The sequence below is a fragment of the Portunus trituberculatus genome, chromosome 35 (assembly GCF_017591435.1).
Source record: "Portunus trituberculatus isolate SZX2019 chromosome 35, ASM1759143v1, whole genome shotgun sequence".
Taxonomy (NCBI): Eukaryota; Metazoa; Arthropoda; class Malacostraca; order Decapoda; family Portunidae; genus Portunus; species Portunus trituberculatus.
Genome location: NC_059289.1, coordinates 3,758,796 through 3,780,103, shown reverse-complemented (window position 1 = coordinate 3,780,103; position 21,308 = coordinate 3,758,796). Strand labels below are relative to the sequence as shown.

Below are 21,308 nucleotides of genomic sequence, written 5' to 3'. Positions count from 1 at the left end.
GGGGAGAGGGAGAAATGAAGGAAAGGAACGGTTAGTAAAAGCGATAATTTTCTGTATGATTGCTTGCAGGTTAAGTTTGTGGGTAATCTCTCTCTCTCTCTCTCTCTCTCTCTCTCTCTCTCTCTCTCTCTTGTGCTGATGCTGGCATATACTCGTAAAAAATAAGATTACCCGTACCTTTTCACATTTCCTTTTGTGTGTGCTTAGAAAAGGGCTATCATTGAGTGCTGAGGGCGGCATTGGGCACTGCTGAAGCGATGTCACGTCCTACTTAGTGCACGTGGTCAGCAATATCGTTGTGACAGTGATCTTGAGCTGTTTTCACCGTCAATCTTATGTTTTGAGTGTGTTGACTTTTTTATCATTCATTAGTTATAAGATGTAATATTTCCATGTCTTTTGCTTCCCTTTCTTTATCGGCCATTTTATTAATTGAAGTATAAAGTTCGTGTCATAATCTATTTCTGGAGGCCTCTTCTCTAAATCACTAGGGAATTTTATCCAATCATAATAAATCCGATCTTTGCTTTCCATTCTCCTATTGTAGCCATTTATATTTTCCTTTGTCCTCTTTGACCCTCCTTCCGTCCCCAGCTTCGCTCCTCCTTTCATCCTTACTTTTCCTTTCTTCCTTTCCTATTTTCGTTATTCCCACTCTGGCTTTCTTCTTGTCTATTCTTTCTTTTCTACGTCCCATCTTTTCTCCTTTCCGTATTTTCTAGGATGTTTTATTTCTCTCTATTTTTCTTTATTCTCACTTCTTTTGACCTTCCTTCCTATCTTTTGTGACTTCATTCGTCCTTTCTTACCTCTCTCTCTATATAGCTACCTTTATCACACTTTTCTATCCATATCAAACTACTTCAATTTCTACCTCTATCTTTCTATAACTCCTCTTTTTTTCCTACTTCTATAATAACTATATTCCTCCTTCTCATCTGTGACCCGAATCCCTCCTTTCCTTTTAAAACTCCTTCCTTCATTCCTATATCACGCACGTCCTCCGTTTCTTACATGACTGCCATCATCTGCATCTGGTCTGTCTTTCCTTCCCTTCTTTAACTTTCCATATCATTCCCTTCCTCCTGTAACTTCTCTTTCCCTTTTTCCTCTCCTGTCCATCCTTTCTCGCTACAATTTCCCGTTTCTCTCCTTTCCTCCTATTACGCTTCTCGTCCTTCCATCATGTAGCATAGTCTTTTTCTCTTCCATCACACAGAAAACACATGCCTTGCCTTCATGAGGTCGGCCGTGGTTCCCTCTCTTTTTTCATTCTCCCTCTCTGCCTCCTTCAGCGCCTCCACCACATCCCACTCGTCGCGGGGATCAAGCTAATTAGAAGCCCAGACGTGAATGGACCGTTCTTTGGCGGCGCGACAGGCGGGATTATCCAGTCAGGCACTTGCTTCCGGTTAAAAAAGAGATATGATGCTGCAATGTTGAGATCCACGTGAAGCTTCAAATCTTATTCTTTGGGTTCAGGAGATGCAAAGGTTCATGTTTAATTAGATTGATTTTTTTATTAGGTTTATTTTTGAGTGGGTGTTTTCGAAAAGTTTAGTGATTTTGTGCCAGTTTTCCTATTTTCTTTATGGTTTTGTAGGTTAGGCATTTTAGAACTAAATTACTAGGGTTTTTAATGATTTATTTATGCGTTTGTAAAAATAATTTGAGTTGTATTCTTACGTATCATTTTGGGTTGATATTAAACAGATTTTGAATGAAATTTGAAAGGTAATATTTTTTAAGTCTAATTTAATGCCTTTGATTGAAAACTACCTTAACTTTTTCTAGTTATTTTTTTTTTTCAATTTTTTAGGGAGGGTCAAATTTCCAAGGATGCTTTCCGGTGTAATTTTTTGTGTTAGTTTCTGGGAATTTCTGGAGTGTTTTTTTGGGTACAAAGTTTTTTTTGGGTAAATTTTGTTTGTTGTATTTGTTTGCCTTGTCGAAGCTTCATTTTACAGTGGATGGTTTTAGAGGCTTCCTGTCAAGGGTTCGGAGGCTGGCGTGTTGCATCCAGTGAGCGGAGCACCAAACTTTGCGAGGTGTTAATATATTTACTCATTAATTAATTGCCTCGTGAGTGATGATTGAGCTGCGTGTCTGGGTTAATTTGCTGCACTCTCTCTCTCTCTCTCTCTCTCTCTCTCTCTCTCTCTCTCTCTCTCTCTGAAAATAAAGTAAAAGGTATAATAGGCATTTTTAGTGATGGAAATAGACCTAAGGTAGTTCAGTAACCAAGACTGAATACATGTAAAATCACGAATAAGGGTGAAAGGCGAGGATATGTATCAGCACTTTCGTCGCCCGCTGGCTGTAACGCGCCTTTGTAAATCATCCCTTTTAGTACACACAGACAAGGTTTACCGCTTGTTCAGCTCGTTAGGTATAAGCATCCCATTGGTAGGCGGTAATGTACTTCACAGTTAGAAAACCCCGTGATTGACTTCCGGTGGACGTCATTACCACAAAGGACGTACGTAATTAACATCCCCGTCCTTGATCGTACCATCTGTCCGTCTTTTTTTTTTTTTCTCTATACCATTTAGGCTTTTCAAGGGAAATTATGGGCTAAAGGGGTTACTTTTTGGGTTGCCTCCTATCTCAAAACCCACCCGCTAGGAAACCGTTGCCCCGAGTGAGGAAGCCTAACCTACACTCGGAACGTGGACAAGATTCAGACCCGTGCGCCTGGAGACCCCTCGGACCCCAAAGCACGCATGGTTCCACTGTACCACGGCCATTATGACAAAGGTAACTCACGTAATGTAAAAGTAAAGCGTGATAGATTGCTTTGATATCCCCTCTCGCCGCCGCAGCAGCTGGAAATCATGTAACTAACGGCGTGGCCGTGCCAGAAGAACAAGAACAGCAATAAAATATGAAGAACACGAGAGGGTTTTATGGCGGAAATACTTTTTCTTCCCCTATATTTTTTCCCTCCCCGTTTTTGAGGTTAACTTGTCGAGGGAAAAATCTTTAGCCTGAAATCCAATCAAGGAAAGTCACGGCAGGTTTTGAAGTTGCCCCTTCTTTTCTTTTTTTTTCTTTTCATTTCTCCTTTTCTTTTTATTTTCCTCCTTTCTTTTTTGTGGTATTCTTTAAATTTCATTGGTTTTCCATGAAAGTGTTTCTTTACATGACCATTCCTTGAAGATATTTTTAGAGGAGGATGTGATGGACGAGAGGTTTACGTTTAACCTTCTACTGGATTCTTTCTCTTTAACCACTGACCTTTAAGAGTTTTAAACCCCTTTTATTCCTAAATAGGTTACTTCTTTTATCATTCTCACGTTTCCATATGTGTCTATATTTTTTTTGAAGGAGACGTTTTGTAACATTTCTATTCTTGAACTTTACTCTTTGTCTGCCTCTCTTCTGCTTAAAAAAAATATGTCATCTTTTATTAGTATCTCATCCTATCCATATATCCGTATCAGGTATAGATGAAAGTATGCCTTTAAAATCAAATCCATATTATTAGTGTTCCTTCACGAAGTAATTTGAACGAGTATCATAAAGTTAAGAATTCCCTTTGATATTATTTTTTGTGTGGACAGAAATTTCACGGAACCCCAACGATTTAAAGGCATTTCTAGCTACACTATTCTCTTTGGCGCCATTTTAAAGTACGTATATAAACATTACCAAACCAACACAGTCTCAACGATTTATCTTTAACATTAGTATTCACTTTAGCATTCCCTTCCCAGTGTGTATATGAATCCTACCAAGTCCTTACAATTTTACAGCTTCCATACTTACCTACATTAAACTGAAGCATCTCCTTGCATACGACATTCCCTTTAGAGTCCTTTCAAATAAAAACATCACTGTCAGATACTTTAATGCTTCTAAAACTCCCATTTCCAGTGTCATTACCATAAGCATTGTACATTTATCTAAGTCTGCCCTTATGTCCATTACCTTCCATACACCGCAGCCCTCTACAAGGTCTTCCTAAGTGGCATTCTGGTTCCCCGTTTTCTTTCCCTCGATTACATAAAAGGGAGAGGTCTTGGGCGGCTCAGGACGAGGGGAGATGTAAACAGCTTGCTCTCCCAGGAATACCCTGTTCTCCCTCTCTTCTTCCAGAGCTTCGCGTTATCCTCTTATTTCTGCCCTCCTCCTTCATCCTCGCCCGCCCTCTCACCCTCCTTCCCTTCCTTCATTCATTCCCTCCTTTCTTGTTTCTATTTTTTGTGTGTGTCTGTGCATGTGTTGTATTTCGCTTTTATTGTTTTTTGTTGAGTTTATGTTATTTTTTCATGTTTATTTAAAGGATGTAGCGATGTTCCGATTGAGTCGTAGTACGCTCTCTCTCTCTCTCTCTCTCTCTCTCTCTCTCTCTCTCTCTCTCTCTCTCTCTCTCTCTCTCGCTGATATTTCCTGATATACAGCGTAATATATCAGATCATAATTTAGATTAATACCGGGACACAGGTAGCGGAAGGTAAAATAGTTATTCAGGACTCGTTTGCAGTGATCGACCGCGCAGCAACACCTTCATTAGTGTGAATAACATTATACATTGCCGCTGTAATCTCTATTGGTTGTTTACTGGCCTTGCTTTCTTGTGTGTGTGTGTGTGTGTGTGTGTGTGTGTGTGAGAGAGAGAGAGAGAGAGAGAGAGAGAGAGAGAGAGAGAGAGAGAGAGAAGGCAAGAATTTGTGGATGAAATGCTTCAAAATGGAAGGCCGAACGTGTGGCAAAATGTTGGCGTGTTGTATTTTGTCATGATTTCAACACAACTTTTTTTTTCCTCACTCTCTCTGGCGTTGGTTTAGCATGACAGTATTCTGACGGTTGCACATGTTTTCTGTATCACTCTTGCTTTGATGACAGTAGCAGCAGCAAGAGTAGTAGTAGTAGTAGTAGGAGGAGGAGGAGTAATAGTAGTAGTAGTAGTAGTAACAGTAGTAGATAAAGTAATGATTTGTAATAAAGGGAAAGAAACTATCATTGTGTAAAATCTCAACATCTCACATCCACAAATCATTTTATTGCCAAGATGTCTGATTTTCCGCAATGTATCTATTTCCCACACCTTCCTCGTACCTGTCCACACACACACACACACACACACACACACACACACACACACACACACTGGTCTTGGCCCCCTCCCTCCCCCAGCACACACACAAGCCTCATGCACCTGTCTTGCCTTCGCTCCAGTCTCGTAAATCGTCCATAAAGCAACAGCACAAGATACGAGGGAATGCAGTGTTCCTTGTTTTGCCTCTTTTCTTTCCTGAATCACGAACCGAGTCATCTTTCTCTCTCTCTCTCTCTCTCTCTCTCTCTCTCTCTCTCTCTCTCTCTCTCGCTCTGGCTGTCGTCTTACTCGCGGCGTAATGAAGGTATTTCTGTTTACGATGCTTATGTTTATATTTTCTCCCTCCGTCAGTATGCAGGCGCGGTGAAGACTCCCGTGGCATTGACGGTCTCGCTTTTCTGGGTGTAAATGTTCTTTCCAGGAACTGACTACCTCTAAACCTGAACTTTATATGGATGGATTGTTGTTTCTTTTCTTTCTCCTCCTGCTGAAAAAGGGTAAATGGCGTAGTTTCTATTTTTTCTATTTTTTCTCTCTCTCTTTTTCTCTCTCTGTCTAGCTCATGAGATTGACGTGTAATTTCTTTTATATTCGAATAGCGTCTGACAAGCTACGTGATATTTTTCCCCCTGAAAGTGACAGCCTGGAAGTGTTTTTCTTTCTTGATGTCGGCGAAAACTTTTAATTTACATAAAAGTGTTTGTTTGTTCGAGTTGGTAGATATGTGTGTGTCTGTGTGTGTGTGTGTGTGTGTGTGTGTGTGTGTGTGTGTGTGTGTGTGTGTAAAACAGTCACGCACGAGGTAAGTAAGAATACGCTACCGAGAAATCTTTAGGTTTTATGTATTTTCCTCCTACGGGATTCTTCAGCCAACAAACTTATTACTCCCAAGCACAACACGCGGCTGCACACCAAACACTACAACACAGCGCCGCACAATACCTTACTCTGCGGGGGAAACCTTTTTTATTTTCTTAACATTCGTACTTATTCGTATGTTTGCAAGCTTAGTTATGTTTTGGGAATAAGAATAAGAGCACTGTGTTTCCTCTATACCAGATGAAGCCTTTGTTCTGTAATATTCTACTTACTCTCCTCACTGCACGTAAATGTATCTACTCAAATATGCGTGTATCAATAGTTGTGCGTTGAGATGAAAGAGCTAAGAGTAATGTGTGTTGATTTGTTTTGCCGTGATGAAGCTTATGTTTTGTATTACTCAACTTGCTTTCCTCACTGTTTCTAAGCGGATACACTCATACATACATCAATAAGCAGTGAATGGCAGTGCGTCTTCAAAATAGGTGGGCGAACTAATAGCACAAAAATAATCAAAGCCGTGAACCTTCACCTTCACTCGTGGATATGTGGGAAGGTGAAGCAGACATTACCTGCAATCAATGCTTCGTTACACCTGTACAAACACACACACATATACACACACTTGAACTCTTATCCACAAAAAACATAATCCACCAATATTTTAGTTCCTGTATAATATATTTCTTGAGGAGAGAATAGTGAAGGAAAGAACTAATTGGTACTTAAAAATAACATACATAAATACATCAATACATAATCAGTACAGCTCAATCTTCCTACACCTGTTACTCACCTGGCCTCTGTGACGCACCAAGAAATTAGTTCAGATAAACACGAAGCCAACTTACCTGAAAGAGATAAAGTGTTTAATTAGCACAGGTATGTATTGGCATGTACAGGTATAGTTATGTCTCATTGCAATATTGTCAGCAGGTACATGAAGTAAAAGTAGTACTTGTAGTAGTAGTAGTAGTAGTAGTAGTAGTAGTAGTAGTAGTAGTAGTAGTAGTAGTAGTAGTGGTATTAGTAGTAGCAGTAGTATCAATAGCAATGTTCATGTCTGGGAGGGATAATTCATGTAAAAAGAGTAATGGAAACATGCAAAATATGACATAAATAGTCCTACCTGTTGGTGTCATTTCCCTTTTCCTTACCTGTTTCCTTCTGGACTTTTATTTTCCTCGTTTGTACCTGTGATGAAAGTGATTCCATGATTCCTTTCCTTTTTCCCCTCCACATTAGCTGAGGACACTCCGTTAACGCGCGTGTGTGTGTGTGTGTGTGTGTGTGTGTGTGTGTGTGTGTGTGTGTGTGTGTGTGTGTGTGTGTGTGTGTGTGTGTGTGTGCGCGCGCGGGCATGGGGCTGGTCATTGTAACACGGATTTCCACACAGCGACTCCATCGGTTGGCAAGTTATTACAGGAGTTATCGGACTCTGGGATCTGCGATGAGCCGATGGGGGCGTACAGCTCTTTCCTATCTCCCTGTGCCTCCATCCTACCTCCCCTCCCTCCACCTCACTCACTGCCCGCTCCCCTGCATGTGTTCCGTCTCGCTCAGCACACCGCAGCACAGCACAGCGTAGAATTCTGATTGGTTTGACGTGGTGCAGAGATCAGCTTGTAATTGGCTGCCTTTGTTTGTGGGTTGTTTGGATTACTTGCCTCTGATTGGGTCTTTAGAGATGGTGTTTGGAAAGGTTTTAATCTCCCATGTTTATGATTCGATTTCTGAGTTTTTTTTTTTTTTTTTTTAAGGATGAGGGTGGGGGTGACATGAGGGGGTTAGTAAAGGAAGGGGTTTTTGTTAATTTTCGTTGTATGTGTTCGTATAGTGTTTTCGTGGTGGGGTTTTCAAAATCTGCAATATAGCCATGGGTATGTTCTTTGGTTCATGGTTTATCTCTTAATCTATTACTTTTGATTTACCGCAAAAGACATCTTCCTTTGTATTTCTGGTATGTCATTTATTAATCTATATATAATTTGGTATTTTTACTTGGTAGATTTACGATACATTTTTTGCATTCATAATTCTTCATAAACGCAAGGCCAATTTTGCAAGATCTCATTAAAACACTAATTTTGGATATCGAAGGAAAGGATTTGATATTTCCCTTTTCCTTTTTGCAGTGAGTATTGGCCGAGTCTCATGGAACACAGTGGAGATCAATCCTGACATCATCCTCGTACCGGCAGCTGCTCCACTCACCTCACAGTAAGCTACACTGAGGGATTTATTTCTGCAGTTCCTCCAATTAACCCACCCAATCTAGTACTCTCGTTATCCTACCTCATTATTATCTGCCTAATTGCTTCCACCTGGCAGGCAATTTAGCAGCTTTAGGTGAATTGCCCAGGAATTTGTTGACTTCACTAATCATTTCATTATTATCGCATCAAAATTATTAACCTCCTAAACACTTCTATCTATCGTCAGGTTATTACGCGCCCTAGCTTTTTTTCTATTTCTCTTGTTCTTATTATAATTTTGTCTTAGTTTTTTTTCTTTTTCTTTACACTTTTTTGCTATGGCTGTGCGAGCGAGGCGGGCAGGCAGTGAAGGGTGGTGGTGGTGGTGGTGGTAGTGATGGTGACGTTGTGTCTCTTGCCGCTGGAGACTTGCGAGCTTTTTTTTCCAATTTTTTTTTATTATTTTTCCTTTTATTTGTGGTGGTAGTGGCGAGGCTAGTGGATCATATCGAAGGGAGAGGTGGGAGGAGGAGGAGGAGGAGGTGGAGGAAGAGGAGGAGGAGGAGGAGGAGGAGGAGGAGGAGGAGGAGGAGGAGGAGGAGGAGGAAGAGGAAGAGGGGGAGCTGCGTCACTGAATATATTGGTCTAGACTTTTACGTTTTTTAATAGCGAAGGTAATTTTTTAATGTCCCGCGGCGCCTTTTATTTCCAGGGACTAAAATGGTTGGCTTTAAAATTTGACTAATGTATAAATGACGTTGAGGGTTTTTCCTGGTGGCAACATTTTTACGTAATGGAGGTGTCAAGTTTTAGAAATGGACTATTAAAGTGAGTAATGGCGCCATAAAGAAATTCATTCGTCAAGGTTTTGAGGCGGAGTGTTAAGTTTTATTCCAGGGATATCAAAAACTAATAAGCAAATTAATGTTTCATCGCGTCTTAAGATACAAATAATTAATTCGTCATCCGTCACTACTGCAAGAAGCGAAGTGTTTGTGTATCTGTCAGTTTGCTTCAGTGGATCTGTATGGTGCGTTGCAGTAGGCGCGGTCATTAGACTTACGGGAAACTTACTGAGGCTTTCTGAGCAGTAGTTAGCACTTTCACCTCATCTGCTAATAGGAAACTCGTCTAGCGCCATCAGTCTAGAAGTGGGAGCGTAAAATCGTTGAGTCTTTCAATCACGCACTGATTTCCTTTTACTCTTCTTCTAATTAGGCTTTTTGATATAAAAACAGACCTAATAGCACTTAGTAATGCAATGTGTTGTGGCGCCAGCTATACAAGATAATAGTGACTGAAATGCACTGTTGGCTTAGTAGTGTGCACACGCTTGTATCCATATCGTAACCTTTTCTCTCTATATTTTTTTTACTTTATTTTTCTCCCCGCTTAGCTTTACAGTTCGTGTTACAAGTTAAATTTATCTTTGTGTGTGCCTTGAGGTGATGCGCCTTATAGGAGTGACTTCAGAGAGACGCCACAGTATAATTTGTAACACACTCTCCCAGGAGCCGCAGGGACTCCACCAGCGCCATCTGCACGCGAGTCACGCACCGGAGTCTGGATGTGAAGTGAGAAACGTGTCAGAGCATCATCTCTCCTGTCAACATTTGCGCTTCATAACGTTCTTGTCTCTTATATTACGCAAGGTGAAGTATATCTGGCGAAACTACTATTAAAATGCAGAGAGGGAGAGAGAGAAATAAGCAAGGTAAATATACAGAGAGGAGCATATCAGGGAAGAATTATGTGACGGGGTGTGAAGGCAGCGGCGTGGGAGTGAGAGGGAGAGTTTTAAAGAAGGGTCGCAGTGCAGGACACCACACACTGTCACGGTGGCTCCTGGAATGCAAATACTGGAAGCGAGGGACTGGACGCTAGAGGGAGGGAGGGAGGGAGGGAGGGAACGTGGAGGGAGGGATTGATAGAGACAGTCTTCAGAAGCTCCCTGGAGTTCCTTCTCATGCATACATCAACTTTAAGACATCACGTAAAAATATGGAAATTTGATATATGGAAAGTATTATGAAACATGTGATTGATTTTCAGAGGTGGCAGTATGCAGCGAAATCCAACTATATTTTGACATTGTCCTGACTTTGAACAAGTGACTACAAATGGCTTAGGACATATTAAGATAATGTAGATTAAAAATGAGATTAGGTGAATTTTGAGCACTGTAAGGATGTGCATGTCTTTCTTTAGAATATTAAATGGCTTTTCTGTATGAGTGACAATGAGTGGGAAGGAGATCCAGGGGTCACCGAAGGTCTCAGCGAGTGACGTACCGGCCTGGCGTCACGTGGGGCCGCACGGGAAGCGTCATGCTAGCGGGATGCACGCCAGCCAGTGGGCGAGGCGAGGGAAGCGTGAGCAAGAGTGAGAAAAACGAGTATTAAGAGAGAATTAAATGTCATGAAGGAAACGAAGAAATTTTGAATTGAAAAACAAAAATAATTATGATATGACGATTATAAAGAGAAAGTAAATTGCAGTAATTTAAAAGTTACCATGATGGAAAAACGAAGGATCTAAAATGAAAGAAAATGCAATATTGCGACGGAATAAGGGAGAGAATAACTTTCTATATGAAATTTCGATTAAGTTAGTGAAGTATGCTTATAACAATAGATATTTATTAAGGAAATCCCATCTTATTTATTTGCTTTAGTATTAAGAACAAAGAAAATATATAAGACTGAACAATTAGCAGGAAAGAAATACAACTTACAGTACAACAGAAAAAAAACTTTCAAAACCAAAATATCTTTTCGCTTATCGCCATGGTGCAAGACATGAATATTGAGTTATGTGTCGAGCGTCTACTTAATGCCCCAAAATTAATGTTTGTACATATTTCCTTATTTCTTTTCATCAGCATGACGTTAAGGCGATCGAGAAATTTGAAAGACTAGGTGCTGAAGGTGATTAATTAGGAGAGAGAGGAGAGGTAATGAGGGAAGGTGTTTTGCGAGCGAGAAGTGATGAAGGAAGCAGCCCAGGGAAAAATGAGAGAGAGAGAGAGAGAGAGAGAGAGAGAGAGAGAGAGAGAGAGAGAGAGAGAGAGAGAGAGAGAGAGAGAGAGAGAGAATTACAGCAGCAGTAGCAATAGCAGCAGTAGATATTAGCTGTACTTTTAAGCAGTTTGAATTATTAAAATCACTAAAGATCGGTCTTATAGCTAAAGGGTTATAGTTATGACTGTAGTGACAAAAAGAAGTAGGAACATTAGCAATTGAATATGGAGAGGCATTATTTAGAATATTTCAAATAGTAACAATAGTAAAGCTTGGCAAGTGTGAAGGGCAAGCAGGTCTAGAGTCTCGTCATCCAAGGGAACGAGAGATGCTGGAGTCTACAACTAATAGGGTGTCACTTTAATTATTTACATGTGGTTTAGTAACGAGGCGGAAGTGTTTAGCAGCGGCGCCGCCAACCTGTCATGCATTCACTGCAGAGGAAGGTCAGTATCTGCCGCCATCCCTGGGCACTCAGCGGTGTGTCCCTAGGTGTGTTAGGTGTGGTGCATGACATTCTGCTATTGGCTGGACAGTTCCAGCTAAGTCTGGTCAGTGAGTGCAGGACAGTTGTGGCAGAAGCACTGGCCACCTCGACGCTAAGCGAGGCACCTCCTGAGCCAAGCACGCCAGCGGGTACTGCGTCCCAGGCTGGCGTAGGACTACAGGTAGCACGGCTGCAACGTGCACGCACACACACACACACACACACACACAAACACACACACACACACATACACACACACACACGCGCGCACAGTTGGACAATCACACGCGCAAGCTCCTGCATGCACGCATATTTACACACACACACACACACACACACACACACACACACACACACACACACACACGCACGCATCAAGCTTCATGCAGGAAGCCTAAAGCCTGAACAAATGCCGCCGGCCGCTCACCAGCCCTGGGGAGGGAGGGAGGGGGGGAGGAGGACCCCGGGGGCAGAGTAGCTCTCCAACTTACCTCGGAAAAAGGGAGTGAATACTTTTATCTGGGGTTCATACCGACCTGTGGTAAGAGAAGGGTTAATAAGGCGGGCGCGGGGGTACCTAACACTGACTCCTTGCTGATGTGGCCTGCTGAGCCTCGCTGGCCTCAGGGAGACACGGAGAGGACTGCAGGAAACACAACAAACACCACATAATGACAAACAATTACCCATCACTAGCGGAAGTACTAAACAAAGAAAGACACCAAGGTCATGAGGAAACTTTACACTAAAACATTTAATTTGTATGAAGTCTGTTTCCCTTCAGCAATTCAGAGAGGTCAAGCAGCCGCATCAGCAACTTTGTGGCCCTGCTGCCGCCGTCTCAGTCCCTCGCTGCCTCGCCACGCACTGGAGATTAAATGCCCGTGGCGGAGAGACCTCGGGGCACTGGGAGCGGCGGCACGCGAAGACGGAGATCGGTAAATACGCTGAAGGGAGGCGGTGACATCCTCTTGTGAATGTAGAATGGGTGTTAGCACAACAGTGGCGGCCACGACGCATGTGTCGCCTGTGTGCTGCCGGTGTCGGTGGTGTTACTGTGTGCTCTTAGAGAAGAAGAATGGAGCGGACGTGGAGGAAGAGATAGAGAGGAAGCCTAAGACATTTAAGAGGCGGAGGAACGTGACATGGGGAGGAAAGAAAAAAACACTAGTACACAAACACTAAGAAAAACATATGAACACTGAACACGAGGAAAAAGTCATCACGACACCAAGACAATATGTACACAACGAGACAACAAATAGAGGGGCGTGAGCAGGGCGAGGGTGAGCGAGAGGCAGGAGGGAGGGAGGGAGGGTAAAGTTATAGATGAGACGGAACAGAGAAGGTTACACAGAGACACACACACACACACACACACACACACACACACACACACACACACACACACACACACACACACACACACACACACACACACACACACACACACACACACACACACACACACACACACAGTGGCAATTAAGTTTTCACCACACCCAACCTTTGTTTTGTAAGTGGCTTTGTATGATTTATTCCATTAAAATTACAAAGGTGTAAGTTTATAATTCGAAACATAAAAATGAAGAAAACAAACAAAAAAAAAAAAAACGCCAAACCGTAGCTAGTATGTTACGAAATGTGTGCAAAACTATTGAAAAAAATAACCAGGTTTGTGGAAATGATAACTGGTATCGATTAAAAGAAAAAAAGAAAAAGAAAAATAAAACGAAAAACATGTGGATTATTTACCAGAAGTGTATGTGGATATCTAATCATCTTACCAGTGAAGCATGTGTCAGTGTCCTGTGGAAGAGTGGACTCAATGCATCCTTGTCTTGTTTTCTCTTCTCTCCACATTCTCCATTCACATTCACATTCCCCATTCATTTCTGCGCAAGCCAAACTCTTCTCTGCACATTCACATTTTGCAGACTTGTTCGTTCCATTGCAAGACACATCCACACGAGCATAGATCGAGATTGATAGAGTGACAGGCAGAGAGGGAGAGAGGAAGAAAGAGAAAAAAAGGGTGATAGAATACTGGCAGTTAGAATTTATGGGAAATCAGGAAAGAGAGGAAAAAAAGAAGGAAGGACAAATGTGAAGCAGATCAAGGGTGCAGGCCGATGTCAGGCTGAAGGACAAGAGGATAAATAAATGAGCAAGGTAAAATATGTAAAGGAAGTTATCTGGACGCAGACAAACTCGCGGTAATCGTTTAGGTGTTGATTAAGATAAAGAGTTAAATGGAATGAATAAACGGAGGTCTCGAATTGTGTTGCGGAGGAGGTTGCCAATGGAAAGAGAAACGAAATGAAGGGAAATGATTGGGTGATGAATTAATTATGTGTGAAAATATGAAAAGAAAAAACTGAAGAAATGTTTACATGTACTGAGGTAAAAAAAAAGAAAGAAAAGAGAGAGAGAAATGAATAATGTGTTGAAAAAAAAGAGGAAAGAGTAGAAAAGAAGATGTTAACGAACATTATCTAAAATCTTCATTGAGTAACAAAATATAACAACTTCATTAGGAAACGCAATTACATGCAAGTAAAAAAAAATATATAAAAATGTACCTAAAATCAAACCATGTAAAACTATGAGTTCAAATAACAGGCAGAACCAGGCTGAACACAACGAAAATGGAGAGAGAGTAGGGAGAAAAAGTCTCAATAAAAGTAAGGAAAGATTTAGACATGCGTAAGTTGAGTGACAGGGAAGACAGAGAAGCGAGACACAGAGGCACAGAAAGGCACAGAGAGACACGGAAGAGGCGGGCACAGGCACAGGCTTAGAGGGTCGACAGACAGACACAATGCAGGGAGGCAGAGCACAGAAGTCAATGTCACTACAGCAACAATCTACTACTCCAAGAACAGCGCACTAGAGGCGTCCCTTCAACATATTTATCGATCCATTACGCCAACATAGTCAGTCAGTCTACATTTAGTAAAGTTAGAAGCTACAACAAGTCTTAATGACAACATACAAGTCAATGCTACGAAGAGAGATACAAGAAATACAAATACATCAGTTATCAGTACAAAATACATTGAACTTATTCCAAACTACAGTAATTGTACTTTTTACTGTGGTATGAGCTTCGTTGTATTAATTTTATCTACTTTAATATCAACCTAAGATAGTTTTGTTGCAGTGACAATTAAAATAACATTATTATAATTAATTTTTAAATAAAGATTAAAATAATTACTTACGCTATAGGAAATTAGAACTAATTAATTGTAAACACTTATGGTTTTAGAAAAGCATGTGTTTGTACTTAATGATAATGAAAATCTGATTGGTATAGTAATCCTGTCAGTGGGAGGCGTGACGTAAGCTCATAACACTCGCTAACTAGTAAGAGTTACGTATTAGTAAAGCTGTTAAGCCCAGAGCTGCTGCTGCTGCTGCTGCCTGGGCTTGACAGTGCAGCTACGGATGATATTTCCCGCCTTACCGCACGGGAATTCATCTTAATATACACAGGTAGGAAAAAATATAGATATTCTATGAGATAAATTATTATAAAACTCATGTTACTCAGAACCTTACAAATCACAACTAACAAACAAAATGTAGAGGTGGATAAAACTGAACACAGAAGACAGATAAGTCAGGCAAAGGAGAAAACGAGGAGGAAGAGGAGGAGACAGAGGAAGTGCAGGAGAAAAGAGTAGAAGGTGGAGTGGAGGAGGAGAAAAGGTTACTACGGGAAACACGGAAGAACAGAAATGAAATGACGTGGAAGTTGGTGGAAGAAAAAGTGGAGCAGGCTTTTATTTTTTGTCGATGTTGCTGGCTTGCGTTGAAGTGATGGTGGTGGCGGCGGCGGCGGCAGTGGTGGTGGTGATGATGATGATGGTGCCGATGGTGGTGGTAGCAAGGGATGATGAACAATAAGATGACAATGGCAAGGTGACAATAAAAAAAATACATAAAAACACACAAAAAACCTTAGCACTAAAACTACCATTGCTATTAGTTTATCTCTTTTCTGTCACAAGTTTCTCCTTCCTGACTCTCCGACTCTCTGATCAGTGTTGTCCTTACCACGGGGACCCAACCTTCACATTTTCTTTGGGAATTCTCCGTAAATGGAAGTTTTCTTGAAATTTACTCGACTTTCGTTCCTCTTATTCTAAAATTTCCCTGCGGACCATCGGAACACTTTTTCTTCTCTGCAATTTAGTCTTTAATTACAAGTTAGAGAAAAAAAAATAAATAAAACCGTGGAGCTCGAGAGAGAGAGAGAGAGAGAGAGAGAGAGACGAGGGCGTGGGTGGACTGACGCGTGGGTGGTATTGACGCAGGGAGGTGGAGGTGGTGGGCGGGCGCGCGGGCAGGGACGGAGGCGGGAATCGGCGGGGGTAGCGTGGAACATAGTGAGCTGAGATGGGGCGGGGCGGGTGTGGCGGGGCTGGAGGCTGGGGCTTGGGCGGGGCGTGATTGGGGCGAGTGGTGGGGTCCTTCTCTCTTCCCCCATCTCCCCGTACACACACACACACTCTCTCTCTCTCTCTCTCTCTCTCTCTCTCTCTCTCTCTCTCTCTCTCTCTCTCTCTCTCTCTCTCTCTCTCTCTCTCTCTCTCTCTCTCTCTCTCTCTCTCTCTCTCTCTCTCTCTCTCTCTCGTTCCCTAGGCCACACGCGGGAAAGGGAGCGTCGCCTTGCTACATCAACACAAAGGGAATTACAGACCCTCCTTCTCCTTCCCTTTTTCTCTCCTCTCCCACTTCCTCTCCCGCATTTCCTCTCTCACCTTCCCTTCCTTCCTCCCGTACCTGTCTCAGCATCGTTCTCTTTTTCTCCCTCTCACTCTCTTTCTCTCTCTCTTCCTCGAGCTTAACGTGGCAATTTTACACAGGCACGATTTTACAGAAGATTCCAGTCCTATTATTATTATCATCATTTTTTTTCATGCTCAGGAATTCCTCTGTGTTTTGAGGAGGATTTTTGTCCCCAAAGATTATTGCTTCTGGGAGAGAGAGAGAGAGAGAGAGAGAGAGAGAGAGAGAGAGAGAGAGTAGGTGGTCCAATTTTTGCTTTTTCGAATGTGTGTGTGTGTGTGTGTGTGTGTGTGTGTGTGTTGAGTGTTGAAAAAAGTGATAGTTTACGTACATGAGCGTATTTTGAGGAGAATGTATGCGTTCTATGTATTTGTATGTGTACGGTGTGTGTGCTCGTTTACTCTCTCTCTCTCTCTCTCTCTCTCTCTCTCTCTCTCTCTCTCTCTCTCTCTCTCTCTCTCTCTCTCTCTCTCTCTCTCTCTCTCTCTCATGCATACACCATCTCGGGAGCGTTCACTACCTGCCCACACTCCCTAATAATGAATAGACAGGTGCTAGAATATCCAAGTCACTTATTACCAAGCAAAGTAGTGTAAACAAACTCGCTAATAGTATCGTACATTATAAGGTAATTGCACGCTCAGGAATTCTAATATCAATCTATCTTCGCTTAACGGGAGTGTTTGCTTGGAAATATTTGTGATTGACTGCTTCCTCTTATTAGTCTTCATTATTTCCTTCACTTTTTTATTTTCTTTCTTTTTTAAGGGTCTAAGAAGTATGTAGAGATAAAGGGAAAGGAAAAGAGTTTGAAGTGGAAAGTTAATCAGGTGTCTTAAGAAGCTTGAATTTAGTGTTTCTTCATTTTTTTCTTCTATTTCTTCTTTTTTTCTTCTCCTTTTTCTTCTTCTTCTTCTTCTTCTTCTTCTTCTTCTTCTTCTTCTTCTTCTTCTTCTTCTTCTTCTTCTTCTTCTTCTTCTTCTTCTTCTTCTTCTTCTTCTTCTTCTTCTTCTTCTTCTTCTTCTTCTTCTTCTTCTTCTTCTTCTTCTTCTTTTCTTTTCTTCTTCTTCTTTTCTTTTCTTCTTCTTCTTTTCTTTTCTTCTTCTTTTTTTTCTTCTTTTTTTTTCTTTTTTTCTTCTTCTTTTTCTCCTTCTTTTCTTCTTTCTTTTTTTTCTTCAGGTTAACATTGCTTTATTTTTGTTAATTGGTGCTTGTCATTATGTTATGGTATATTAGTCATTGATACGCACACACACACACACACACACACACACACACACACACACACACGCACACATACACACAACACACACACACATAAACGTAGCGTTGAAGCTCAAATTGGAAACATGGTAAAGAAAGAAAGAGAGAAAGAAGGAAGGAAAGGACTGTAATTAAAATCCCAAAGGTCTGTGATGAGAGAGAGAGAGAGAGAGAGAGAGAGAGAGAGAGAGAGAGAGAGAGAGAGAGAGAGAGACCCTAACCCAGTCTAACCACCGCTACTACCTCGACGACAAATAACAAAAACAAGCCAGTGAGACAAACAGATAGACAGAGACAGAGGGAGAACGTAACCTAAGCTAACTCAACTTAACCACTGCTACTACCTCGACGACAAATAACAAAGACAAGCCAGTGACAAACCTACGCATGAACAAACTAAGAAACATAGACTCTCATTACGAGTTTCCCTGGATAAGAAGTTCCGTCACGTCTGAGAGACTAAACTAAGCGTGGCCGTACCCTCTAGGGAAGGACCCAACGCCAAGTCTTCTTCCCAGATGGCTGAAGTACCATCCTTTCTCTCGCCTCGTCTTTTTTTCCCCTTTTTATTATTTAATAGTCTTAGATCGTCCCCTGGAAGCTTTGACTATTTCAATTAAGGTCAATGGGGGAGTAGGAGGTACAGATGGGGAAGGAGTGGTGGGGATGATGGGAGCTGGTGAAGTGTTGGATTGAGGTATTGGGGTTACTGGGACTTGGAGGAATGGTTGGGTGTTCTGGTGGTGAGGGGAAGGAAGGGGAAGGCTGCATCAGGGTGCGTGGATTCTTAAGAAGGCGGGAAGGGATGGGGCCGTGTTAGGGTTAGTGGTTGTTGAAAATCTTTGGAAGTCTTTGTTCGGAAACGTTTAGGATGAGGTGTGTGAGGTGGTTGTGTGATGTGTGTGGGTGTGGGCGCCTCAATGGGTGATTTGAGAAATAGTTTGTCCTTTATTGAGGATCTGTAGGTCACAAACACACTCACACACACACACACACACACACACACACACACACACACACACACACACACACACACACACACACACACACACACACACACACACACACACACACACACACATACTAAAAAAGACTCTGAAGAAAATGGAGTTACTTTAACATATTTTCCCTCTTGAGATATTTCTTTTTTTCAAGATTGACACGTGAGGGAGTCTTAATACCTCACCTTCTCCTTGTGCCTCGACACGGCCTGCCTTTCTTTCTTCTCCCCAGCAGCGCCTCACCTAATGTCCTCGCAGTATAATATCCCTTGACGCACAATTTGCAGACTCCCGTGAAATACATAAATTTGAGCATCACGGTAATTAGCGAGGCGTGTTATCGACAAAGATTAAAACGAAAAAGGAGAGAAAGTTAGAATAAAGTATGTGGCACTGTTTGCAAAATTCTTAATGGCATTAAAAGAATTGTTCCACTACAGAATTCTGGCGAAAATCTGATTACGTACAAATTTTTATCCAAACAATTTTCATCCTCTTTTTTTCCTACATTTTTTTTTTTTTTTTTTTTTTTTGCAAGCGATACCATGTGAACGTTCAGGAATATTTATTATACTTTTTTACTCATTTTTTGTTTTGTTTGTGTGTGTGTACCATCATTTCAGAGAGGATGGTGCTCAACCTCTCCCTCTCTCCTCCTCTCTTTAATTAAGTTATCGTCATTCACCTGTACATAATATTAAAACACTGTATCTCATCATATCAAGCTTTTAATCTCTCTCTCTCTCTCTCTCTCTCTCTCTCTCTCTCTCTCTCTCTCTCTCTCTCTCTCTCTCTCTCTCTCTCTCTCTCTCTCTCTCTCTCTCTCTCTCTCTCTCTCTCTCTCTCTCTCTCTCTCTCTCTCTCTCTCTCTCTCTCTCTCTCTCTCTCTCTCTCTCATCTCCTCATTTATCCCCATCATGCTTTCATCCCACATCTCCTTTCCTTTACATTTCTCCTTACTCTCTCTCTCTCTCTCTCTCTCTCTCTCTCTCTCTCTCTCTCTCTCTCTCTCTCTCTCTCTCTCTCTCTCTCTCTCTCTCTCTCTCTCTCTCTCTCTCTCTCTCTCTCTCTCTCTCTCTCTCTCTTCCATTTTTCTTCATTATTCACCAACATTCCCATCGTCTTCCTCTCCTCGTCACTACTGTTTTCTTTTCCTTCACGATTCCCTTTTTTCCCCTCTCTCCTTTCTTTCTGACTTCCCGTTTCTTCCCCCTTCACTTTCCTCTCACGCATTCTCTCTCTTATAACTTTATCCCTTTTTCAACATCTTCCTTTGCTTCGTATTTGACCTTACCTTATATTCCTTTTCTGTTCTTTCTTCACATACCAGTATCCACCTCCGCCATATTCTCTGCCCTTGCATCTCTAATCTACATGTGATTGCGTATGCACTGTTGATTTTGGGACACGGTAAGCAATTCACAACTATTGGCATTCTTTCCCTTTGTGTGCATGTGATTCTGTGTCTGTCTCCGTCTGTCTCTCTCCTTCCCTTGTTGTCTTTACTCGTATTTTTCTTCTCGTGATCCTGGTCTTGGGCTTCTTTTGTTCTCGTCTCTACTTATTTGTCTCTTCATGATAGTTTTCTTCCTCTTTCTTTTCTCAACGTCTCCTCTCTTCTTGCTACTGATTTTCTCCCTACTTCTTGTCTTTGTCTTGATTTTCGTCCTCCAAATACCTTACACTCTCCTCCTCCTCCTCCTCCTCCTCCTCCTCCTCCTCCTCCTATTCCTCCTCCTCCTCATACACATCCCTAATGTATTCCCAGGGCAGTCTTAGCTGACGGAGACTAACCTACTGATGCAGCGTCTGTAGCGAGATCTAGCGAGATTTAGCGAGATTTAGCTACACTCTGAATAGGACTCAAGGTGCATTTGGTCTCAGGGATACTAGGTGGCATCGCTGGCGTCCCTAATACAAGTGTAAATATGAAGAGCGTGAAGTGAGAACATTAATTTTGTAATTCTTGTGTGGGTGATGGTGGTAGTGGTGGTGGTGGTGCTGTGGATTAGTGGAATGCTAGCGTTGGTGGTGGTGGGTGATGGCGGTGACTTGTAATGGTGCGGGGCGCTGTGTTAATGGTGGTGGCGGCGTAGGAGATAATGAAGCGTAGCATAAGACGAGGGCGTGTGTCTCTGGTATTTAGTTTGGAATTAGAGATATGTGATGTAACTTCTATTAACATTACTACTCCTGTGACTACTATTACTACTATAACCACTACTACTACTACTACTACTACTACTACTACTACTACTACTACTGCTATTAGTACTACTGACTGAGTGACTAAAAAAAAACCACTATGAAAGAAAAGTCGAGGAAAAGTGAGAGAGAGAGAGAGATAATCGAAACACTACTACTGCTAGTACCACCACCACCACCACCACCACCACCACCACCACTACTACTACAACTATGACTACTACCTCTACCACCACTATCAATATCTCAGCAATGCCACAACTAATAAAGTGAGATTACGTTAGAAAAAATAAACCCCTCACTGTCTTGTTATAACTGATGAGAACAATTCCAACTTTAATAATTAGGATGTTTCTCTTCACGTTTGTTTCCTATCTTTTCCAAACTTCGCTCTCTTTGGGTTTCTTTCATAAATTTTCTGTCGATCATCTTTGCTACATTGTGTTACAGATTTTCTCT

General features: G+C 41.7%; 1 protein-coding gene across 11 annotated transcripts in view; it reads right to left on the bottom strand.

Annotated features, from left to right (window-relative positions):
- The window catches only part of LOC123513073 (mechanosensory protein 2-like), a 738,351-nt gene that overhangs the window by 503,966 nt on the left and 213,077 nt on the right, over window positions 1–21,308 (bottom strand). For 2 of the 11 annotated variants that reach the window (XM_045269921.1, XM_045269923.1), the window contains exon 3: window positions 12,075–12,119. The exons of the other annotated variants lie outside the window; for them this stretch is intronic. In XM_045269921.1, the coding sequence (XP_045125856.1) occupies window positions 12,075–12,119 (45 nt within the window). The remainder of the gene's footprint in view (window positions 1–12,074; window positions 12,120–21,308) is intronic. 11 annotated transcript variants of the gene reach the window in all.